The sequence below is a fragment of the Osmia lignaria genome, chromosome 8, assembly GCF_051020975.1.
Source record: "Osmia lignaria lignaria isolate PbOS001 chromosome 8, iyOsmLign1, whole genome shotgun sequence".
NCBI classification, from domain to species: domain Eukaryota; kingdom Metazoa; phylum Arthropoda; class Insecta; order Hymenoptera; family Megachilidae; genus Osmia; species Osmia lignaria.
The window spans coordinates 5,645,694-5,666,270 of record NC_135039.1 but is presented as its reverse complement, the minus strand read 5'-3'; the positions used below and the strand labels follow the sequence as shown (position 1 = coordinate 5,666,270).

At 39.8% G+C, this 20,577-nt stretch overlaps 2 protein-coding genes across 2 annotated transcripts; one reads left to right on the top strand and one right to left on the bottom strand.

The window, feature by feature from the left end:
* Nucleotides 1-2,975: 2,975 nt before the first annotated feature.
* On the bottom strand, nt 2,976-5,397 carry LOC143305553 (uncharacterized). The gene is made up of 2 exons (XM_076689594.1): nt 5,127-5,397; nt 2,976-4,603 (listed from the first exon to the last, which is right to left on the bottom strand). Exons 1-2 carry the CDS (start codon nt 5,395-5,397, stop codon nt 2,976-2,978), a joined length of 1,899 nt encoding a protein of 632 aa, XP_076545709.1.
* Nucleotides 5,398-15,471: 10,074 nt separating this feature from the next.
* Nucleotides 15,472-19,956, top strand: LOC117611281 (uncharacterized). The gene is made up of 6 exons (XM_034339235.2): nt 15,472-15,936; nt 16,003-16,074; nt 16,168-16,254; nt 16,352-16,414; nt 16,506-16,562; nt 17,266-19,956. The coding sequence occupies exons 1-5, from the start codon at nt 15,726-15,728 to the stop codon at nt 16,535-16,537; spliced, it is 465 nt and encodes a 154-aa protein (XP_034195126.2). The 5' UTR covers nt 15,472-15,725; the 3' UTR covers nt 16,538-16,562; nt 17,266-19,956.
* Nucleotides 19,957-20,577: the final 621 nt, after the last annotated feature.

Genomic DNA, 20,577 nt, shown 5'->3' with positions numbered 1-20,577 from the left:
ATGTAGGCATGTAGAGTCGATAACCCCCAGAAGAATGTTTCCAGGTTACATTCCCTTTTCCGAACTTCCTCTAGATTATTCATATGTGTGGGACTAGCTTTACATATATAACATCTTTGACTAGATTTAGTGTTTGAAAGAACATTACACACCTGTATATGCAGCGCAGCGTCGACAATATTTTGCGACGATTGAACGTTGCGGTGAAGTTCAATGTTTTGAATTATAAGTGGACTGTATGTAAAATGAATGCACTTGATGTGAGTACTATACTGTATTTCTACTTTATTTGGTGAACCTTTGGAGAGTGTGTGAGTTGTTTCAAGAGTGTCTTCACGAGAATGTCTTGTCAGGGAACTTGCTTCAGGTTTTTATATTCTGGACAAGGAGTACTGTTCAAAAGTTGATCGGGTTCGAGATTGTACGAGCGTTCGAGATCGCGAGAATCGGTTCGGTTGTAGGATCGGCAGTGAGACGGGAAACGAATGAAATTGCACTCGAGATTGCACAAAAAACAAACAAATGTATATTTACAGGCACAAATGAACACTATATACAGTATTTACAATGATCGTTGATCGTACGATTCACCCGCGTCGCGGTGAATTTGCGTTGAGATTGCGCTGTGTTGAACCAACACGTGGTCACCACGAAATTGTATTAACTTCGTGGATTTGCACGAACGCGATTAGTTGCGAGTTCGCGTTAGTCGTCGGCACAAATTTCGCGTTGCGATACTGAGTTTTTGAACCGAGATTCGTTAATTTGCAAGAGAAATTTAGTAACTTTGTATTACACGTGCGTGAACGAGACGGTACAAAACCGTAATGGCCGAACCACCGGCTTTGTCGTTGCAAGAGCCGTTGGCTTCTTCTCGGTGACGTCAAGCTCGGTGATTGGTTGGCCTGACCGGCATCCAAGGTGGCTGCCGGTCGCGCTGCAGAGTGCTGCCGCGGTCCGCGTGGCGACGGTTTACATTAATGCATTTTCGAACATTCCGCCCGCCATCAGCAGCTCGTAGAAGATGGTGATGTGTTCTGCTCTGCAACTGGAAGTAGTGCCAATTTTGCAACTTGCCGCGTTAGAGTTAAGGTGGCCGTCTTGATCGTGACGACCCTCGTCAGTCCATCTGGTCCAGGGTGAACTGCGAGCACTCGAGCAAGAGGCCACTTGCATGGTGGGAAGCGCTCGTCTGTAAGCAGCACCAGAGATCCAACGTGGATGTTGTTGGAAGGGTGATGCCACTTCAAGATTGATTGCATCCGTTGTAGGTGTTGAGATGTGCAGCGCTTCCAGAACTGTTGTAACTTCTGTTGTATGAGATGCCACCTGGCTCTCGGTGAGATGTTGGTCTGTTCAACAGATGGCTCAGGCAATGTTGAGATTGCTCTTCCGATGAGGAAATAAGCTAGTGTTAGCACTGAGAGATCGTCAGGGTCGTCCGTGAGAGGCTCCAGTGGTCGTGAATTAAGCGTTGCTTCAATCTGATTTAGAAGAGTATAATATTCTTCAAAAGTGAGTAAAGTGTCACTCACCGTACGTCTGAGGTGATATTTGACGGACTTGACCACTGCCTCCCACTTTCCTCCCATGTGCGGTGCAGCAGGTGGATTGAAACTCCAAGTTGTGTGGTCGTTGACGAACAGCTTGGCCAATCGTTGATTGTCTTGAGTGCCCTCGACGGACATTGATTTCAATGCTGAATCTGCTCCGATGAAGTTCGTTCCGCAGTCGGAGTAGATTGTATGTGGAATGCCTCTTCTTGCAGCGAACCGTCGGTACGTAGCAACGAATCCATCCGTTGAATAGTCGGTGACCAATTCCAGATGAACTGCAGACGTCGTCATGCAAACGAAAACACAGATCCATCCTTTCTGTGTCTTCGCACCTCGCCCCTTCCACGTCTTGAGTGCGATGGGACCGGCGTAGTCTACGCCGGTATGTGAAAATGGGTGTGAGGGTGTAACCCGAGAGAGAGGTAGTTGGCCCATCAGTTGATGGGCACGGATCCCCCTCTGCCGAGCACACACAACACACCGCAGGATGTGAGATTTAACTGGAGCTCATCCACCGATGATCCAGTAAGTCTGCCTGATGTGAGCGAGTGTAAGTTGTGTCCCTCCATGAAGCGTTGCTTTGTGGGAGTGATCTACAATCAATTCGGACAGACGTGAATGACGTGGAAGGATTGCAGGGTGTTTACCTTCGTAGGTTAACTGAGCGTTGCTGAGTCTTCCTCCAACTCGAATGACCCCATGATCGTCGATAAAGGCCGTGAGTCGATTGAAGGCGTGAGACAATGGCAGCGTTTGGTTGTTGACCATCATCTTGAGCTCGTGTGTGAAGTAGGCTCATTGTGTAGCCTTGATCCAGAATATTTTGGCCTTTTCCAAATCAGCTGGCGTGTTTGAGAGCTTCGTTGAAGCAGTTGTCTTTCTCAGTTTGGAGATAAACCTGTAACAAACTGAGGTAACATGAAAAAGTTTTTGTAAAGATGAATATTTGTGAATCAAGTCCCAGTGATATTCGATTTTTTGGCACGTTAACACGTGCGAGATTCCTGGACGACACTCCTGCAGGCAAGTGTCGTCAGATGCGTTGCGTTGTACAGGCCATGATTCTTGAGATTGTAAAAGCCATGGTGGTCCCCTCCTTGATGTGCCAGGAACGTGCATCCAAGTTGCATTTTGCGTCAATTCTTGAATTTGTGTTACACGATTCCTGACGTAATCTTTCCATCGTGATGCGTGAGATTTGATCCATGTAAGTGTTACTTGCGAATCCGTCCACAGGTGAATGGTAGCAATGTTGAGCTTGAGATTAGCTTGAACGTATTTCAGTAATTTTGCAAGTATCAGCGTAGCTGAGCTCGAGTCGGGGAATTGTAAGTTTTTTGAGAGGTGCGACCTTTGTTTTGGAGCACACCAGTGACGTCACTTTGAGATCTGTGGACGGTGAGAAAACAGTAATGTAAATTACTGCTGCCATGGCGAGTTGTGAAGCGTCAGAGAAACCGTGCAGTTCCACTGTAGAATTGTTGTAGGTGTTGAACCACCTTGGTATTGAGAGTATGCCAGACTTGTAAGATCTTCTCTGATCGCAGTCCATCGTGTAGTAACATGGGATGGCAATGGATCATCCCATTTGAGATTGAGAAGCCATAATTCTTGCAGGAGTACCTTTGCTCGAATAATGACTGGTGACAAAAAGCCAAGCGGATCAAATATCTGTGCTACTTCAGATAATACAAGGCGTTTTGTAAAATTGAGGTTGTGGTGAGATTTTGTAGTAAATGTGAAACTATCGTTGACAGTATTCCATCGCAATCCGAGTATTTTGGTATTGCAGTCGTCTAGAAAAATTGATGTGCTTTGAGAATTATTACAAGGCACGATGGCCTCAAGCAGAGAGGCTTCGTTTGAATGCCACTTTGCAAGAGGGAAACCGCCCGCGTTGCACAGGTCAGTTAATTGTGAAGCAATTTCAATTAACGAATCAAGAGAATCTGCACCACCAAATATGTCGTCGACATACCTTGCATATTTGATGGATGGTACTGCCAGTGGGTAACGTTGACCCTCGTCCTCTGCAAGTTGCAACAGGGCTCTGACAGCAAGAAATGGTGCAGCTTTGGTACCGTAGGTGACCGTTGTTAGTGTGTATGGGACTTCGTTTGATTCCTCATCAATCCACAGTATCCGTTGGAGATTCCAATCGTCTTCATGTACTCGTACTTGACGGTACATTTTTGTAATGTCCGTGGCGAAGATGCATTTGTGATGTCGAATCCACAGCAAAACGTCGGTGATGTTGAGCAGAAGATTCGCACCAGTGTGCATGATGTCGTTGACAGAAATTCCAGTTGTTGTTGGACTTGAGCCATTAAAGACAACCCGCAGCTTTGTTGCTTCGCTGTCAGGCTTGAAAACTCCGTGATGAGGAAGATAATAGATTGATGTGTCGTTGGGCGAAATTGAAAAAGCCTTCTTCATGTGACCGAGGTCCTCGTATTCTCTCATGAACCGTTGGTATTGTTCACGATACTCAGGATTCCTGCTGAGCTTGTTGAGCGTGCGTCGCAAACAGAAATGAGCAGTACTGTAAGAAGTACCCAAGACTTTAGTATTTGATTTAAGAGGAATACGCGCCACGTATCGCCCAGTAGAATCACGCCCATGCGTTGCAAGAAAGTGATTTTCACACTCCTGTTCTTCAGGTGTGAGTTGAGATGTTGTTTCCGTTGGAGGCTCCTCTTGAATCCAGAATTTCGTCAGCAATTCTCTCAGAGCAGCGTCGCTGTCTTGCGAGATTGATGCATTGAATGATGAATAAGCACGAGCTTGACGTGTGCTTGCTGATCCAATAACGAGCCATCCGAATATAGAAAGCTGGGCGACTGGCATTGATGGCGAACCTTTAACTAAATTTGGTTTAATAATCCGTCCGTAATTGTCGGCACCGATGATAATGTCGATTGATCTTGGTTTGTAGAAATCAGGATCTGCCAACTTGAGACGGTTGAGATGTGGCCAGTCTTCCTTGGGTGCCTCAGAAGATGGCAATGTTGCAGTTAAAGTTCGTAATATGTGAGTTTGTATCAAAACTGATGAGGTATTGTAAAGAGATTGTAAATGTAATAATACAATACCTCGAGTTTGTGTTGATTTTTTGCCACCAATGCCAGTGATGGAGATCGTTGATTGTGTGCGTTGAAGTCCCAGCTGTTCGACGAGATCTTCAGAGACGAAGCTGAGCTCCGATTCGGAGTCGACGAGTGATGGAAAACAGCTTGTCAAGCAGAGATGAGGTTATTATTCTTTTGTTCTCGTACCGTTGTTTCAAGTTCGCCCATGCTATGGGCAACGATTCGCCGGTGCTTGGCAGATTTGCAATGACGCGTAGCGACTCACTGCGAAGGCACGATCGTAAATAATGCAATCGCTCTACATTTGAGAGGCGCTCATTGTCAATGATGATGGACGTGAACAGCTCACAAAAGGCGGGCCACGCTTCATATTTGCCCGTGAAGATTGGAAGCGTCAACTCTGGCAGTTTAGATGGGGCTCGTCGAGCCGTTGTATCCCCGCGCCTATCGCGAAGCTTCTCGAATGCGACCCGAAACTTGCCGAGACGGTGTCGCACTTCGAGCACCACGCCCATCTCGAGCTCGTAGTAGTCATCCTTTAAGTAAGGATGCGAAGCTTGGCTTGCTGGCCACGTCATCTCCAGGTAGGGGTGCTCTTTCTGGAAGAGCTTATGTATCTCATCCAGCTGGACTGAAATGGATTCGATGTCCTCAGGAGTTGTCTCGTCGAGCATTTCCGGCATCTTATCCATTATCCTTCGCAGCATTTCGACTCTGCTCATCTGGGTCTTGGCCTTGATGGTCAGCTCCATGGACAATCCTGTTGGGGAGGAGGCGCGCGTCGCGCGTGTTTCCACCGTTGGTGGAGGTGCTTCGGTCGGAAGTACCGTCGGTACTGCCAGCGTCGCTGTAACCGGAGGCGTCGGAGTTGCTGGACGTGATGCAGGCTTCTCTGCCTGAGACGTTGTCTTGGAGGCTTTTTCACCCTTATTTATTTATTTATTTAACATTAAACGGGCGAAAACCCTTTTGTACATAATGTAGAATATAAAAGTTCAAGAAAACTTATGCTAGTGTAACGTCCCGGAATTATTATCACGAGTACGCTACTGCACCGACTGCGTAGGGAGAGCGGTTCCCTATAAGAAGGCGTCTCGTAAATAATTATATAATGAAGGGATCATAGGTTCGGGTGGTGCGCGGTAAAGGAGTGAAATCCAACGTTAATTCCTTTCTCAAAAATCGTAATGATGTTTATTCAAGAAAAAATGTAATGTGTTTGTTTATAATATGTGTATAAAAAGAAAAGGTAAGTAATTATTTGAGTTATATAAAAAGGTAAGTTAAAAAAAATGTAGTGAAAATAATATAAAGAATTAATGTAATCAGTGTACAAATGTTGCGCCCTGTTTTGAAATACAAAAAAAAAGGAAAATTAATTATATTAGTTACAATGAGTGCGCCCTGTATAAAAAAAAATACAATGAAAAATAACAATCGTGTTTGACCTAAAATAAAATACAAAGAAAAGATTTAATTGATTAGTGAACGCGTCTCTAGATACGATTATAAAAATTCTAAATCTACAACTTGAATTTATAAAATAAAATTATTCAAATAAATTGTTCGATTGTCGGAAAATTGGCGTGGATCCGTTCCGACACTGTAGGAGCTAACCCGTTCGGCCGCAGTACGATTTCTGGGCAACTTAGCCGTCACTGATAGGCCGCATCCAAGGAGCTTCTGCTTTCGCTCGCTCGTTAAGCTTGGTTGCGAACACTGCAGGATGGTATCGTCGCACAAGAGCCAGTGTACTAATAGGCCGCATCCAAGGAGCTTCGGCTTTCGCTCGCTCGTTAAGCTTGGTAGCGAACCTGACACATATGAGAACCGCTGCGAACCGGTGGTCGAGCGCTCCGGGTCTGACGTGGAACCTTTGCCGCCTCGCCGACAAAAGAATCTAAGCTACTGGAAACCTATGTAGTAATCGTATCATAGATCCGTGTTGGACTACGATCAGAATCGAAGTGAAAAAACTCCTCGCGGCACGCTCGTATTTATACCCGAGATTTGCTTACGTAGCAGTTTTTTCTATACGCGTTTTCGATACCGGAAGTGTTTGGACTTTGACCGAAGTGTACATGACTCCGCGCGTATCGCTGTCTCTGTCTATGCGTAGTGCTATCTTTCTTTATTCTGCGCTCTATTCCTACCTCTTTCTACGTGTTATTCCTATCTCTATCTATGTGTCCTACGTCGATCTTTTATCGACGCGGTAGAATTATCGACGCGGTAATTATCGATGTATATTTTTGAGTATAAATTTTGTTAAGTATAAATATAATTAAATACAACATTCTTTTCCTATTTGTTAAATATGAATATAATTGTCAAGCTGAATCATGTTAATACAATAATAATAAAAAAACGAAGTGTTATAACTTTGATTGTATAAAAACTAAAAAAAAAATAAATATATATATTTTAATAATTAATAATGATGGCTTTTTATTTATTCTTCTTCCTGCGGGATGTTACAGCCTTCCCCCTGTGTTGGTCTCTTTCCCTCAAGAGACTTTTTTGCTTGCTGTTCCTGGCAAGTCTGGCATTGACATTTTCCTTCGTCGTTTCGGGGGGATGCGGCCAATTTGCCAAAATATTTAATGATTTTTGCGTGTTTTCTTCTTGGATCCGTTCTGCTTAATTTCTTGAAGGTTTTCCAATTTAATTCCGGAATGTCGATGAGGGTTAACCTCCATGGTGTATCCTTTGTTTGTATAGGATGCTGTATTGGAGCCTTTGAAGATATTTAGAGTAATTAGTAAATTATTAAATTACGGAAAAGAAATATACCTGTACCTCCTTGAGTTTCTTTAAGGCTTTCCTTAAGCGTTTTAATTGCTGGCGTTTGCCGGCACGTCTAACCATGTTTGCAATTAGAATTTTTCGAAAATAAATATGGCGTTTGCGTAGGTGGCGCTTTACGTCTTCTTTCTTTCTTTATCATTCTTTCTCTGTCTTTCCTCTTTTGGGAAAGACCATAATGGCGGTTAAGGGTTCGATAAATAAAATGTTTTTATAGGAACGACAATTAATTTTTATTTTATACTGATTGTTTTACATTTATTGTTGGAACATCTGTTTTAGATAGAAAATATTAGGGTTTTCTGAGGGCAGGAGAATCCCCATTTCAAACGGTTCTTTCTCGGATTGATCCATATTTGCATAGGCTTGCTGGCACTTGGTGCAGGCTATAGCAGGTTGTATCGTTGCGATTTCTCGTCTGCATACTATGCAATGGGACTGTTTTTCTCCTTGTTCCTTTAATATAAAATGATGATTTCCTGCGTGTAGCCATTGCTCGTGGGCTTCTGCATGGGCTCTTGTCGCGCAGTGCCAGTACATCCTTCCCATTTGTAGATTAAAAATGTATTCAAAGGCTGGTATGAAGTCTTGTATGCAGAGGACATCAACGATGGGTGTTTGTAGATGCATTGTTCCTGTTATGTGAACGGTATTTGTTGTAAAAAAAATAATATTCCTTCTTTTTTTTTCTTCTTTTTTTTTCCTTTTTTTTTTTATATATATATTTTGTTATTTGTTTTGTGCTTACCCCTTTTTGTTTTTTTTTGATGTCTTAGATCAATTTTCACTTTTCTTTTTCTTCCTCGGTTTCGTTTGCTTGGTCTCGTTCCGTTGATTGTTCTCTTTAGAATGCTACCACTTGTTGGTTCCAACGGTTTTTTAGATTTTCGTTAATACGCATACGCGTGTTCATGAACCTAGTGGATTTTTGCATCGATCTTCACGTTTGATCTATGATGTTGATTGGTAGATAGGCCCTCTTTAGCCTATCTTTATGAACGATTCGCTTTTTATTGGCTCCTATTGCCAATTCTATGTTATTTGGTTCTATGTTTCGAAGTATAGTGTATGGTCCAGTGTATTCCTTTTCAAATTTGTTTCTTCTAGGCGGGTTTAATAGCGTAACTTTTTCACCTGTTTCGTAGTTTATTGGTCGAATTTTTCTGTCGTAATAGTGTTTTTGTCTGTGTTGTTCTTTTTCTAAATTTGATTTTGCTATTTCTCGTAAATTGTGCAGTGTTTGAATTAGTTTTTCGATATAATCAGGGTATGTTTTTAAATTATCAATCGGTTTAATACTTGATGGTTGACGAGCTTTTTTCCCGAAAACTAATTCATGTGGTGTGAATTTTGTTCCTTCGTGGATGCTGGTGTTATAGGAAAACATCGCTTGTGGTAACCATTCGTCCCAATGTTTTTCTTTTGAAATATAATGTTTTAAATATTCAATTAAAACATGATGACTTCTTTGTAGTGATCCATTTGATTGTGGATGGAATGAAGATGTTCTGTATGTTTTGATTTGGAAGGCTTTAGCTAATTTCTTCATTAATGAACCTGTGAAACATGTACCCTGGTCTGTAAGTATGGTTTTTGGACTACCAAATTTGCATATAAAATGTTCTGTAAAAGCTTTTGCTACTTCTTCAGATGTAGTTGATAGTAAGTATATAGCTGTTTCCTGTTGTAGTTATTGGCAATGGTCCTAATATATCTAAAGATACTTTGTCAAATGCATCAATAGGGGTATCAGTAATGACCATTGGTTCTTTGTTTTTCATTCTTACTAATTTCACTTTTTGACAGCTAATGCAGGTTCTAATATAATCAGTGATTTCCTTTTTCATGTTCTTCCAATAATAGTTATTTCTGATTCTATGGTAAGTCTTTTTTATTCCTTTATGTCCTCCTACTGGGCTTTCATGGTTTTCTCTAATGATATGTATTCTTTCTTCTTTAGGTGGTGTGATTATGGTTCCTTTACAGAGTGTGATGGAGATGTTTGAGTCTGCAAAAATTACTTGTAGGAGTTTATGTAATCCTTTTAGTTCAGGTATAGAACATTCTTGAATTTTCCTTTTATAGAATTCTTGATAAAGTGTTTTTAGTGTTTTAGGTAAGACTTCTCTTGAATGTGTTACTAGGCCAAATATTTCTTTGTTCTTCTTTTTTAGATGTATAATGGTTTCTTCCTGATGAGGTATATGTATTTTTATTTTTTCGTTTTGTAAAAATTCTTTTGATTGATTGTCTATTGGTTTTCCTTCTTCATTTACGAATACAATCACAATTCCTTTCTTCATCCAGAGGTGGTCAGTTGTCTCTATTATCTTGGATGTGACTGGTAGGTTGCTGATCACTCTTGGTTGTGTTATTTTATGAGTGGTAAGTTGATCCTCTTCTTTTATAATTTTAATAGGAATTATTGGTGCTGTGGATGTACTTTCCGAATCATTTTTCTCCTCTTTTTTCAGCTCTGAAAATTCTTCTTTGGTTTCTAAAGATGTCTTTTTTGTCCCTGAAGATGCCTTTTTTATTTCTGAAGATGTTCTTATTGGATTATGGGAGATTAAATTACACAGTTTTACTTTAGAAAAACTAACTTTATTAAACGGAACGGAAAAACACGTCTAACGCTTCTGAGATTTTGACTGCAAGTGACTCGACTCCCATAAGAAAGCTGGGGTCCGCTTTTCTAAACAAAAGCGTTTATGGCCCTGCCTGGCGATGCAGTCCCTTGACTTGGGTGACGAAATCCAGACACATCTGGTCGTCCTTCTATCGCCTTTGTTTAAATTGAACGTTAGGCATTTTTGCTTACAATATAGAAATATTATTCTAGAGTACCCTAAACAATATTTCAACAGTTCTTTCTGTTTCTGAGGATGCTTTTTTTGTTCCTGAAGATGAATCTATTTTGGGTGGCTCTCTATATGTGTGTTTGGGTAGAGTTATTCCCTCTTCAAAGTCTTCAATTTCGTCACCAATTATTACTGGTTCATGTTTCCTCTTGAGTGGTTTAGGAGGTTCATAAATCAGCTTTCTTGGTGGTTGATGAATTTCTACTGTAATTTGTTTTCCATTTTGTCTTCTCTTTTTGAATTGTTTGTTTGCAGAGCTTGATGTTTCCTTTTTCCTCTTCCTGAGTTGTTGATCTTGAAATTCGTCAGTATCGCAATATTCTGATTCACTGGAGGTAGTGTTTTCTTTAAAACGTTTCTTATTTGTTTGATGTAGACTGCTGCTTGTTTCATGTGGTCTCTTATAGTGTTGTGTAATTTTTTATTTTTTTATTTCTTTCTCAGAATCAGACGAAGTATCTTGCTGTCGTGTAGGATATGTTGTTTTTCTTCTTACAATACTTCTTTCGGATTCAGAGGAAGTATTTCTTTGTCGTGTGGTGTGTTGATGCGACTGTTTTTTCTTTTTTGTTTTTCTGTTTAGTTCTGAAGATGTATCTCGGCGTCTTGTTGGATACTGATGGGTTTCCTTCTTCTTTTTAATTTCTCTGGAGCTTGATGACGTAGTTGGTCTTCGTCTTGTAGGGTGTTGGTGGGTTTCCTTTTTTCTTTTATATTCCCTAGAATCGGATGTTGTCGATGGTCTAGGACGTGTAGGGTACTGGTGCGTTTCTTTTTTCTTCTTGTGCTCCCTAGAATCGGTTGTCGTCGATGGTCTAGGACGTGTTGGATATTGGTGCCATTCTTTTTTTCTTTTTGTTATTTTTTTGGATCCTGTGGTTGATGTAGTGCTTCTCGGACGAGTTGGATACTGATGCCATTGTTTTTTCTTCTTGATTTCTCTTGATTCGGTGGTTGAAGTAGTTGCTCTGGGTCTGGTAGCATATTGGTGCCATTGTTTCTTCTTTTTAACTTCTTTTGAGTCTGTAGTAGAATGTTTTCGTTTCGCTTGAATTGGTAAGGTTGCAATAGGATTTCGGGATAATGCATCGGCGTTTATATTTTGTTTTCCGGGTTTATATTTGATCTCATAGTCGTATTCGCTTAATTTTAATTTCCATCGCATTAATCTTGATGCGGGGTCTGTTAAATTATGCAGCCATGTTAATGGTCTGTGGTCAGTTATTAGATAAAATTTTCTTCCGTAAATATAGGGTCTAAAATGAGTTACGGCGTATACGACTGCTAACAATTCTCTTTCTGTAGCTGAGTATTGTGTTTCTGCCTTGTTTAATACTCTTGAAGTATATGATACCGGTTGATCTTTTCCAATTTCGCCCTGGCTTAGTATTGCTCCAACAGCGATTCCAGATGCATCCGTGGTGATATTGAAAGGTTTTGTGAAATCTGGATATTGTAGAATTGGTTCCTCGCATAATTTATCTCTCAGGATGGTAAAAGCTTGTTGTTGTTGCTGTGTCCATTCAAATTTTTGTTCTTTCTTTGTTAAATCTGATAGAGGTTTAGCTATTTTTGAAAAATTTTTTATGAATCTTCTATAATATCCGCATAAACCAAGGAATTGCCTAATATTCTTTACTGTTTTGGGAACTGGAAACTCTTTGACCGCTTCTACTTTCTTCGGGTCAGGTTTCACTCCATCTTCTGTGATAATGTGTCCCAAGTAGGCTACTTCCTTCTTCATTAGCTCGCATTTTTCCGGCTGGAGATATAGATTTGCTTCTCTCAGTCTTGCCATAAGTCTATTGAATTTTGTCTCGTGTTCTTCTATTGAGCTAGCATAGATTACTATATCATCAATATACACGAATGCTTCGACCCCTTGTAGTCCATCCAGAACGTTGTTCATAAGCCTCTGGAATGAACCTGCAGCGTTCTTTAAACCAAATGGCATTCTTTTAAAATAGAAGTGTCCAAATAGCGTTGAAAAAGCTGTCTTGTACTTGTCGTCTGGATGCATGGGTATCTGGTGGAAGCTAGACTTTAAGTCGAATATTGAGAAGTATTTTGCGCTTCCCAATTGATCTAGAATGTCGACTATGTTTGGCAATGGATATGCGTCGCTAATGGATTTTTCATTTAATTTTCTAAAATCGATGACTAATCTCCCTGATTTGTTTCCTTGTGTATTTTCCTTTTTTGGAACTATCCAGGTTGGAGAATTATAAGGTGATGATGAATGTTCGATTATATCTTTTTCTAATAATTTTTTGACTTGTCTATTTACTTCTTCCTTTAACGCTTGTGGGTATCTATATTGTTTTATGTTAACTGGAACTTCGTCAATTGTGATTATTTGATGGAAAATTTTGTTTGTTGCTCCAAGTTCGTCTTCGTTTAAGTAGAATCTGTCAGCGTTGTTTGAAATTAAATTCCTTATACTTGATTTTTCTTCTTCATTTAAATGTTCCAGGCGTAGTGATGCAAATAGCGTAGTGATGCGTTCGATAGAACCTGATGGTGCTTCTTCTTCTTCTTCTATTTTTATTTCTTCGTATGGTTCCAATTGTAAGGTAGGCATTTGAATTTTGATGTCTTCGGAGGAAACATTTGTTGCATGAAGGAAAGCTATGCCAGTTCTGTTTGTTACTACGGCGTTTCCCATGTATAATTGTGGATGTATTTCGATTTTTGGTATAAAGCCTGTCTTTTCTTCTGTATTTTCTACTTTAATGGGAATTGTTGTTCTAGTCCTTGATGGTATTGTGATTAAAGGTTCTTGGAATGGTATTATGTAATTGTTGACTATGAGCATAGATTTGGCGTAGTCAATGTTCGCTCCGCTATTTTTGAAAAATTCGGTTCCTAGTATTCCATCGTGCGCTATCGGAAGATCCTCCACAACATGGAATACGGACTCTGTATCCAGCGCTTTTACTTCGATGTATCCTAGGGTTGAAAGATAGCCTTCAGTTATTCCGTTTAATTCAAAGATGATATTGGTATTAATTATTGCTTTATTTGATATAATATGTTTTTTAATAATGTTTATATCTGATCCAGTGCCGATCATTAGTGATGCTACTCCTTGATGAAAGTTTTCACTTATGAGTTTGATGCTTGGAGGCTTTTCTGCGTAATTCGCTTTTAGACACAGGTTCGTTTCTTTACGTACCTGTGGTTCTTGACTTGTAGGTTGTTGTGGCTGGTTTTTAATCTTCTCTTGATACACTTTCTTTCTACATTGTTCGATGGTATGGCCAATGTTTTGGCAATAAGCGCATATTGGAGGTTGCCTTCTCCAGTTTGCGGTGCCTTGGTACCAGTTACTAGGAGGTTGGTTTACCGGGGGTTGAAAGGTCGGATTTGCCGAAGGTTGGTTTGCCGGATGTTGAAAAGCCGGTGGTTGTCCCGTTCCTTGGCGTTGACCTGTGTTCTGCCGCTGGTTCACCGGGGTTTGGTTTTGTGGAACCCGGTTCGGTTGGATCCATTGACTTCTTTGTTGATTATAATTGTTGTAATTATTATAGTTGCTATTGAAGTTGTTGTTGTTATTGTTGAACCAGCAATTTTGAATTGTGTGTCCCGGGCGCTGGCAATGCTGGCAATATCTTGGCTGCCATTGGATCGATGATACCTGCTGCCTTTGGAATGAACGGCTACTGCAGGTGTTCGTACTGTGGCCGTACCCAAAACAGTTGCTGCATTGAATGGCCTGGGTATATCCCTCGGTCAATTTCATCCTCATCATATTTTCTTTGTACTCTGCTTCGCCTTTAATAGCTGCACTGATTGCTTCGTCCAAGGTGTTGAACTCGCAATTTCGTATTCGACTGAAGATTTCTGGTTTCATCCCAGTCAGAAATGCCTTGACAGCATTGGCTTCTGCAGATGCATTATACTGCTGCGTATGTTCAGGAACTTCGATTTCGTTGCAGTTCTGAATTTGCAGCAAAATACTGGAGACTCGGCTACTGTAGTCGACGACTGCTTCGTTCGGCATCTGAGCCAATTTCGACATGTCTCCGCATAGTTGTATTGATGAGTATAATGGAGCAAAACGTGATTTCAGCACCGTAATCAGCTGTTCGATGGTATTGTAGTCTCCGCTCAATACTACTCTCGAAGCTTGTCCATATAATTTATTTTTAATTAATTGGACTAGGCCGTATTCGGCGTCTGGTGAAATCATGCCCCTTGCATTAAGGCAATTCTTCGTGAATTGGTACACGGAAATGTTATGGCCATCGAAAGGTGGCACTATATCCGCTGTATCCTTAATGCTTATTGGTCGGTTGCCCTCGGCTGGTACGTTGGCTTCGTTATCCATGTTTATTGGTTAATATAATTATTTATTAATATATATATATATATGTTTTTTATTATATTTTCTTTTCTTTTTATTTTTTACGTATGTTTTTTTTCCTTCTTTTATTTTCTTATCTATATTTTTTCTTCTTTTGTTTATTTCAATATTTTTTTTTTCTCCCCTTTTTTTTTGTTTTTATTTATTAACGTGCAAACCACGCCGTTGAAATAAACCGTTAAATGTGTTGCAGTTAATCTGTGTTCAGAATATCAAGTTTTGTTACTTCTCTTCTCATCACGTTTATATTTTCTTTTCTCCAGTTATATACATATATATATTAAACTACAGTTCTCTTTTCAACTAACAATTGTCTGAATTTACTACACTCGTTATCCACCGCCTCTCCTATAAATCATCAATATACAGAGTGTCCCAGAACTGGGGCAGGAACGGAAGAGGGATGATTGGTGAGATCATTCTAAACAACTTTTTCCTTCGCCAAAATGTTGGTTAAGGCTTCTTTTTCGAGTTATTATCGAAAAACACTGGCCAATCAGAGCGCGCCGTTAGCGCGGGCCGAACCACGAGAGTGTTGGGTATGTTCCGCGCGGTCGTGATCAAGTGCATCGGCACCACGTCGGTGTAATAGGATTCGTTGTTCATGAGTAATCAATAATTCGATACAATTATTCTTTTCTTTTTTTTATTCATTATCCGATGTAACTTCTACTCAACGAATCCCATCGTACCGACGTAGTGCCGAGGCACTTGATCACGACCGCGCGGAACATACCCAACACTCTCGTGGTTCGGCCCGCGCTAACGGCGTGCTCTGATTGGCCAGTGTTTTTCGTTAATAACTCGAAAACGAAGCCTTAACCAACATTTTGGCAAAGGAAAAAGTTGTTTAGAATGACCTCACCAATCATCCCTCTTCCGTTCCTGCCCCAGTTCTGGGACACTCTGTATATATTTAGAAAAGAAAAAAAAATAAACTGTGCATAACTTAAATTATTATGATATAAAAAATAAACCAATCAGTCTTCTGCAATTTTAATGATTTTACTTTTTGCTTTTTTACTTGCTCCACGCTTGACTTTCTTGCATGCGTCTCCATTCACCCCTCTCTCTTCTTCACAATCTCACCAACCTTGTACGAAATTACCAGTGCTATCAACAATGTGACAATCCAAATTTGTTAGTGCCTCCACCCGAAAAACTAAAGTTTCGGGTGATACGCAGCAGCTACTTTGAAGAAAAATACTTTATGAGAAAGAGGCTGACTACATCCGCAGTTCCAACACTGCACTTACCAGGTAATACTCTAACATAATTTGTATAGCGTATGTACATAATTGTTAATGAAAATATTTATTACACAGTGTCAGAAGCTGCCTCTATTAAAACAGAGCAGCAAGAGACCCGGATGGAAATACCAGAAGAAGAAGAAGAATGTAAGTTTTCAGTTATACTTGTATACTGAAAGTACATAATAATACTTCTAACATAAAATGTATCTATAATGTTATTTAATTTTGTTCTGACAGGCAAACCTGATTGCACTGGGGGAATGGATACTAAGAGTGGCATCGTGAGACATGTGGACTTCACGGCACTTCCTGGACCATCCGGAGGTTAGTGTGTTACCATAAAAAAATATTACTTTTGGTTTTACTATCTTTCTTAGTTGTAGACTGGTATGTTTAACAAATATTCTTTGGCTGTTTGTAGAAATGCAATGCAACGACTTAGGCAGACTAAGTCTACAAGAAGACAAGTCATTGCGTAACGCAGGTATGAGTTTATATATTACTGGATATTAGTATTAAATATTATGCATGATGATTTAAAGGGAACTTTTATTAAGTCTCTTTTACAATTACAGATTGTGCTGTCCTTGGAAGAGAGCATCAGTGATCAGAAACCCAGAAAAGCCAGAAAGGTACGAAATAAGTATTAATATATTAGGTTAAGTAATCATAAGTGCAGGACAACACTGCAAAAAATATTGAATAAATAAAAGAATAGGTAGTTGAAGTTTTTGATTAAAACCGGTGCAATTCTATTACTTCTATTAAACATTCCTTGTCGCATTCATATCCTAAAATGAGAGAAAGGTATATAATTCTTTTTCTTACTGAAAGGAAATTGTTAACATTCTACTCTTTTTTATCATTTGTACATGTTACTAGCCATGTATGAAAAGCAGTCACTGTACAGAATGCCCAGGCAATATCAATCCAAAGTTGATATAATATTAAAATAATTCGGATATTTCGTAGTTTGTTCAAAAACGCCAGGCATTCTATACAATGCTTGCATTTCATACAATGCTGCTAACATGTATAACTGAAATTTTTACTTTATGTATTTCTTACGTGCATTATTTGACGCCAAAGATTGATGTACTCCAAATCGGATACATTTTCTCGTAACTGAAGGTACTAAACATCCTCCATGTAGGGGCGAGTTCAGTGCGCCACCCTAGTTTGTACATACCTTCAGTCGCTATTATTCGTTTGCATGTGTAAATTACACTATGTATACGGTATACATGGCAGTAATACACATGCAAACTATATACTGCTTTATATAACTTTATATATCCTTTACAGAGTAAGTATATTGTATGTTTCCTTCTGCAGATAATATACTGAAGATGCTGAAGGACAACATCGTGGAAAAGCCCCTGCAGTAACGAGTCTACAGCGCCGTGGCAGCGGTATTGAAGGCAGCGCGGCCGTGCAAGCGGCGGCAGATGCCAACGACGGACCGCATCAAGAAGATAGAGCATCTCGTGCAGGTAGGTGTATGCCAAGTTTTGGAAAACTTGCCTACACCCCTGCACGCGATGATTTCCGTTCAGATGCGCAACGAGGGAAAACCCATCTACGGACGACGCTTTACGGAAGAGGAAAAGGTACTAGCTTTAAGTATTTATAAGCAAAGCCCAAAAACGTTCCGATATTTGTCAAAATTATTTCTTTTGCCAAGTATCGAAATGCTTCGGAAATTATTGTCGCACATTCCAGTAAGAGCTGGAATTTGCGACAACGTATTCCGTGAACTCGAAGGGCGGTCCGAGTCCTTTCCAAACGAGAAAAGCAGATACACTATTCTGCTTTTCGACGAAATTAAGTTATCGCCGTCACTAGTCTACAATCTACAATCGCACGGAGTGCGACCTTGGAAGCAACCTGTCGCGTATACTTTTTGAAAGGGTACTTCTTCCGCGGAGATCATCGTTAGGATGTTTAAAGAATTAGTTTGTCGTGCATGTCAGGCCGGCATTGTAGTTGTAGCCTCAGTTTGTGACCAAGGCAGCACGAATTGTAAGGCAATACAATGCCTAATAGATTATTCGAAGAGAAATGCCTTTCAGCAGTCGAATCCATTACGGCATGATTGTAATTGATGAAAATGAAATCATACCGCTCTTCGATCCTCCGCACTTATTAAAGTGCATGCGGGCCAATCTTTTGTGACCATTTAGCCACACGTGGAAGATTTATATTTTATTGATAGCAGTAATGCTTCTTCTCAGGACCGAGTTCTGAAGAAGCTTCCTGCAAAGCATGTAGTAGTTGATAAAATTAGGAAAATGAAGGTGAAGTATTGCGCGCAGGTTTTTAGTCAATCGATTGGGTTCGTAATGACACTCATGAGTCGCAATAAAGTTAAGAGTGTGTGCGATACGTGTGAAATGCCTTTAGAAGGAGTTGATACTGCTCAATTCATTCATTTTATGAATGACATTTTTGACAGTGTCAACAGTAGTCGTCCTCTTCCGGTAATAGATATGAACTGCGAAAGACCCAATATCTGGGATGTAAGCATTAATGTTTTTCGAAGCATGAAATTTATCAAAAGAAAGTTTGCGGATAAAGAGCGTCCACTGGTAGTACACAATTGGATTAGAACTACAAAATTTTAAATTTTTGACAACACTTGTAAGCAATCTTGGATTTTCACACTTTATTAGTCGCAATTTTAACCAAGATGCCTTAGAAAATTGTTTCGGTCAGATTAGACAGCATGGTACGCGAAATACTAATCCAACGTGTACTGCCTTTCACGGGTATTATAGGATATTGCTCTTAAATTCATATTCGCAGTTGGTAAATGCGGATACTAACTGCGAATCTGAAGAATCCGCAAACTTTTTAATTAGTCTCAAAAAATATTTGTCACCTGCTCCAGCTGCATCAATTCTACCATTTTTCTAAATTACAATGTTTCGGCAGCTGCTGAATCCACTGTATTAACAGTGATTCAGTATGTTTCACGGGGTGTTCGGAAGAAGAACATCTCCTGTAAATTTTGTTTGGCTTTAGTATTTGAAAGCAATGTTTCTCAAGGTTCATCGATGCATGCTGTGTGTAGATAATTAATAATGCAGGTAGTATCTATTTGCCTCGCTAATATGCCACAAATAGCGCACACTTCGAACCTTATTGCGACTCTAAAATTATGCATTTCGGAGCATATGAATTTTAAATTGACATCTATCCCCACCGCTGAGGTACGAAGGTATTCCCACTACTATGTCAACACTGCAGCGGTGGGGATTAGCAGTTTTGCTAAACTGTTCTGCCCTACGATTTACACAAACGAAATAAACAATATTTTATACATTTTCCGATGCAACAGCGTAATAAAACTAAGCTTATGTCCTTCGCAAAGTTATAAGGAACACATCTAAAAAAATCAGATCAAAATCAAAGCAGTAGATTTGGAGATTACCCTGTACAAAGAAAATGCTTACAGCTTTATATATTAGTATAGATATAGATTTCTAATTCTTTTTTTTTTTATGTATTTCATACAGCCCGGACATTTTGTTAACTAAACTATTTTCATTGTAATATTTATTTTTCCTCGAAATTATACACTTGTTATTTATATTTAGTTTCCAATTAATTTCTGTTTAAACACCTCTTTCTTTTCCTGTATTATCACGCCTACCATCAACGCACGAATTCACACGAGGGGCCCGTATGGCACCAGGGCATTGACGGACTCAATCAATCTATAGTCAATTTTACTGATTTTTTTTATTTGTTCTAATCGGAAGTGATCTAACATCGTCCCAACCGATTAGGACTGGTAGCAGCGCTTTTTTTACCGCGTACTAAATATCTATAATAAACTTTTCTCTCTCTTTCTTTTTATATATATATATTTGTACGTCGCGCGCCATATCTCGCTCGCGACGTAACAGCAGCACCATATATTCGGGTATTTTTACTTTTGCGCCGCCTCCGAAAAGGTTGAAATGTATTTAGTGTACTACTTAACGAGTAAATAGGTTTTATTAATAGCTGTTGGGTATTTGTATAAATGAAGTAGAAATTATTTCATATTTTTGAGTGCATTTCGAAGTCGGTTGTATTTTTTGTTAAAAATTATTAAAACATCTTTTCCATAACGCTGAGATCCTTAGATTATAACATTAAATTGATTTTTAATTTTATTATAAAATGAAGTGTTTATTCGTCCACATAATAATCTAAATTATAACCAGAAGAAAAAGAATCAACAGCGAGTGTTCACCGACCGTTAAACATGTTTGCCCTTCGCTAATCGCACGAGCGCGTGCAAAAACTCGCACACAATCGAAGACACGACTTGACGATGGCAACAAGGGCAACGAGCGAATCCCCCCCCCCCCCCCCCCCCCCCCCTCCCCCATCCCCAAAGTCCGCTCTCAAAATCCTAAGTTTCCACCACCACCACCGTTGCGTCGCTGAGCTGAACCCCCTCCACCATACACGGGCCCTTCGTCGTTCATCGCCATTTCAGAATCATTCCGAATACAACGATCGAACGGTATGAACGTGTTATAATATATTCACTCGTGCGTTTCTTGGTTTAGAAAAATTAACCTATGTTAACTTGTGTATAAACGTGTGTTAGGTCTAGCTAGTTATTCAGTGTTACTAACTAACTTTTTGTAA

What these genes read in the sequence shown, in the direction of transcription:
- LOC117611281 (XM_034339235.2), top strand. Translation starts at nt 15,726, where the DNA reads ATGCGTCTCCATTCACCCCTCTCTCTTCTTCACAATCTCACCAACCTT. An exon ending in ACCAGAAGAAGAAGAAGAAT is followed by an intron (nt 16,075 to 16,167) that starts GTAAGTTTTCAG and finishes TTGTTCTGACAG; the next exon opens with GCAAACCTGATTGCACTGGG. An exon ending in ACTTCCTGGACCATCCGGAG is followed by an intron (nt 16,255 to 16,351) that starts GTTAGTGTGTTA and finishes GGCTGTTTGTAG; the next exon opens with AAATGCAATGCAACGACTTA.
- LOC143305553 (XM_076689594.1), bottom strand. Translation starts at nt 5,397, where the DNA reads ATGGAGCTGACCATCAAGGCCAAGACCCAGATGAGCAGAGTCGAAATG. An exon ending in CGAAGTGCGACACCGTCTCG is followed by an intron (nt 4,604 to 5,126) that starts GCAAGTTTCGGG and finishes ATACCTCATCAG; the next exon opens with TTTTGATACAAACTCACATA.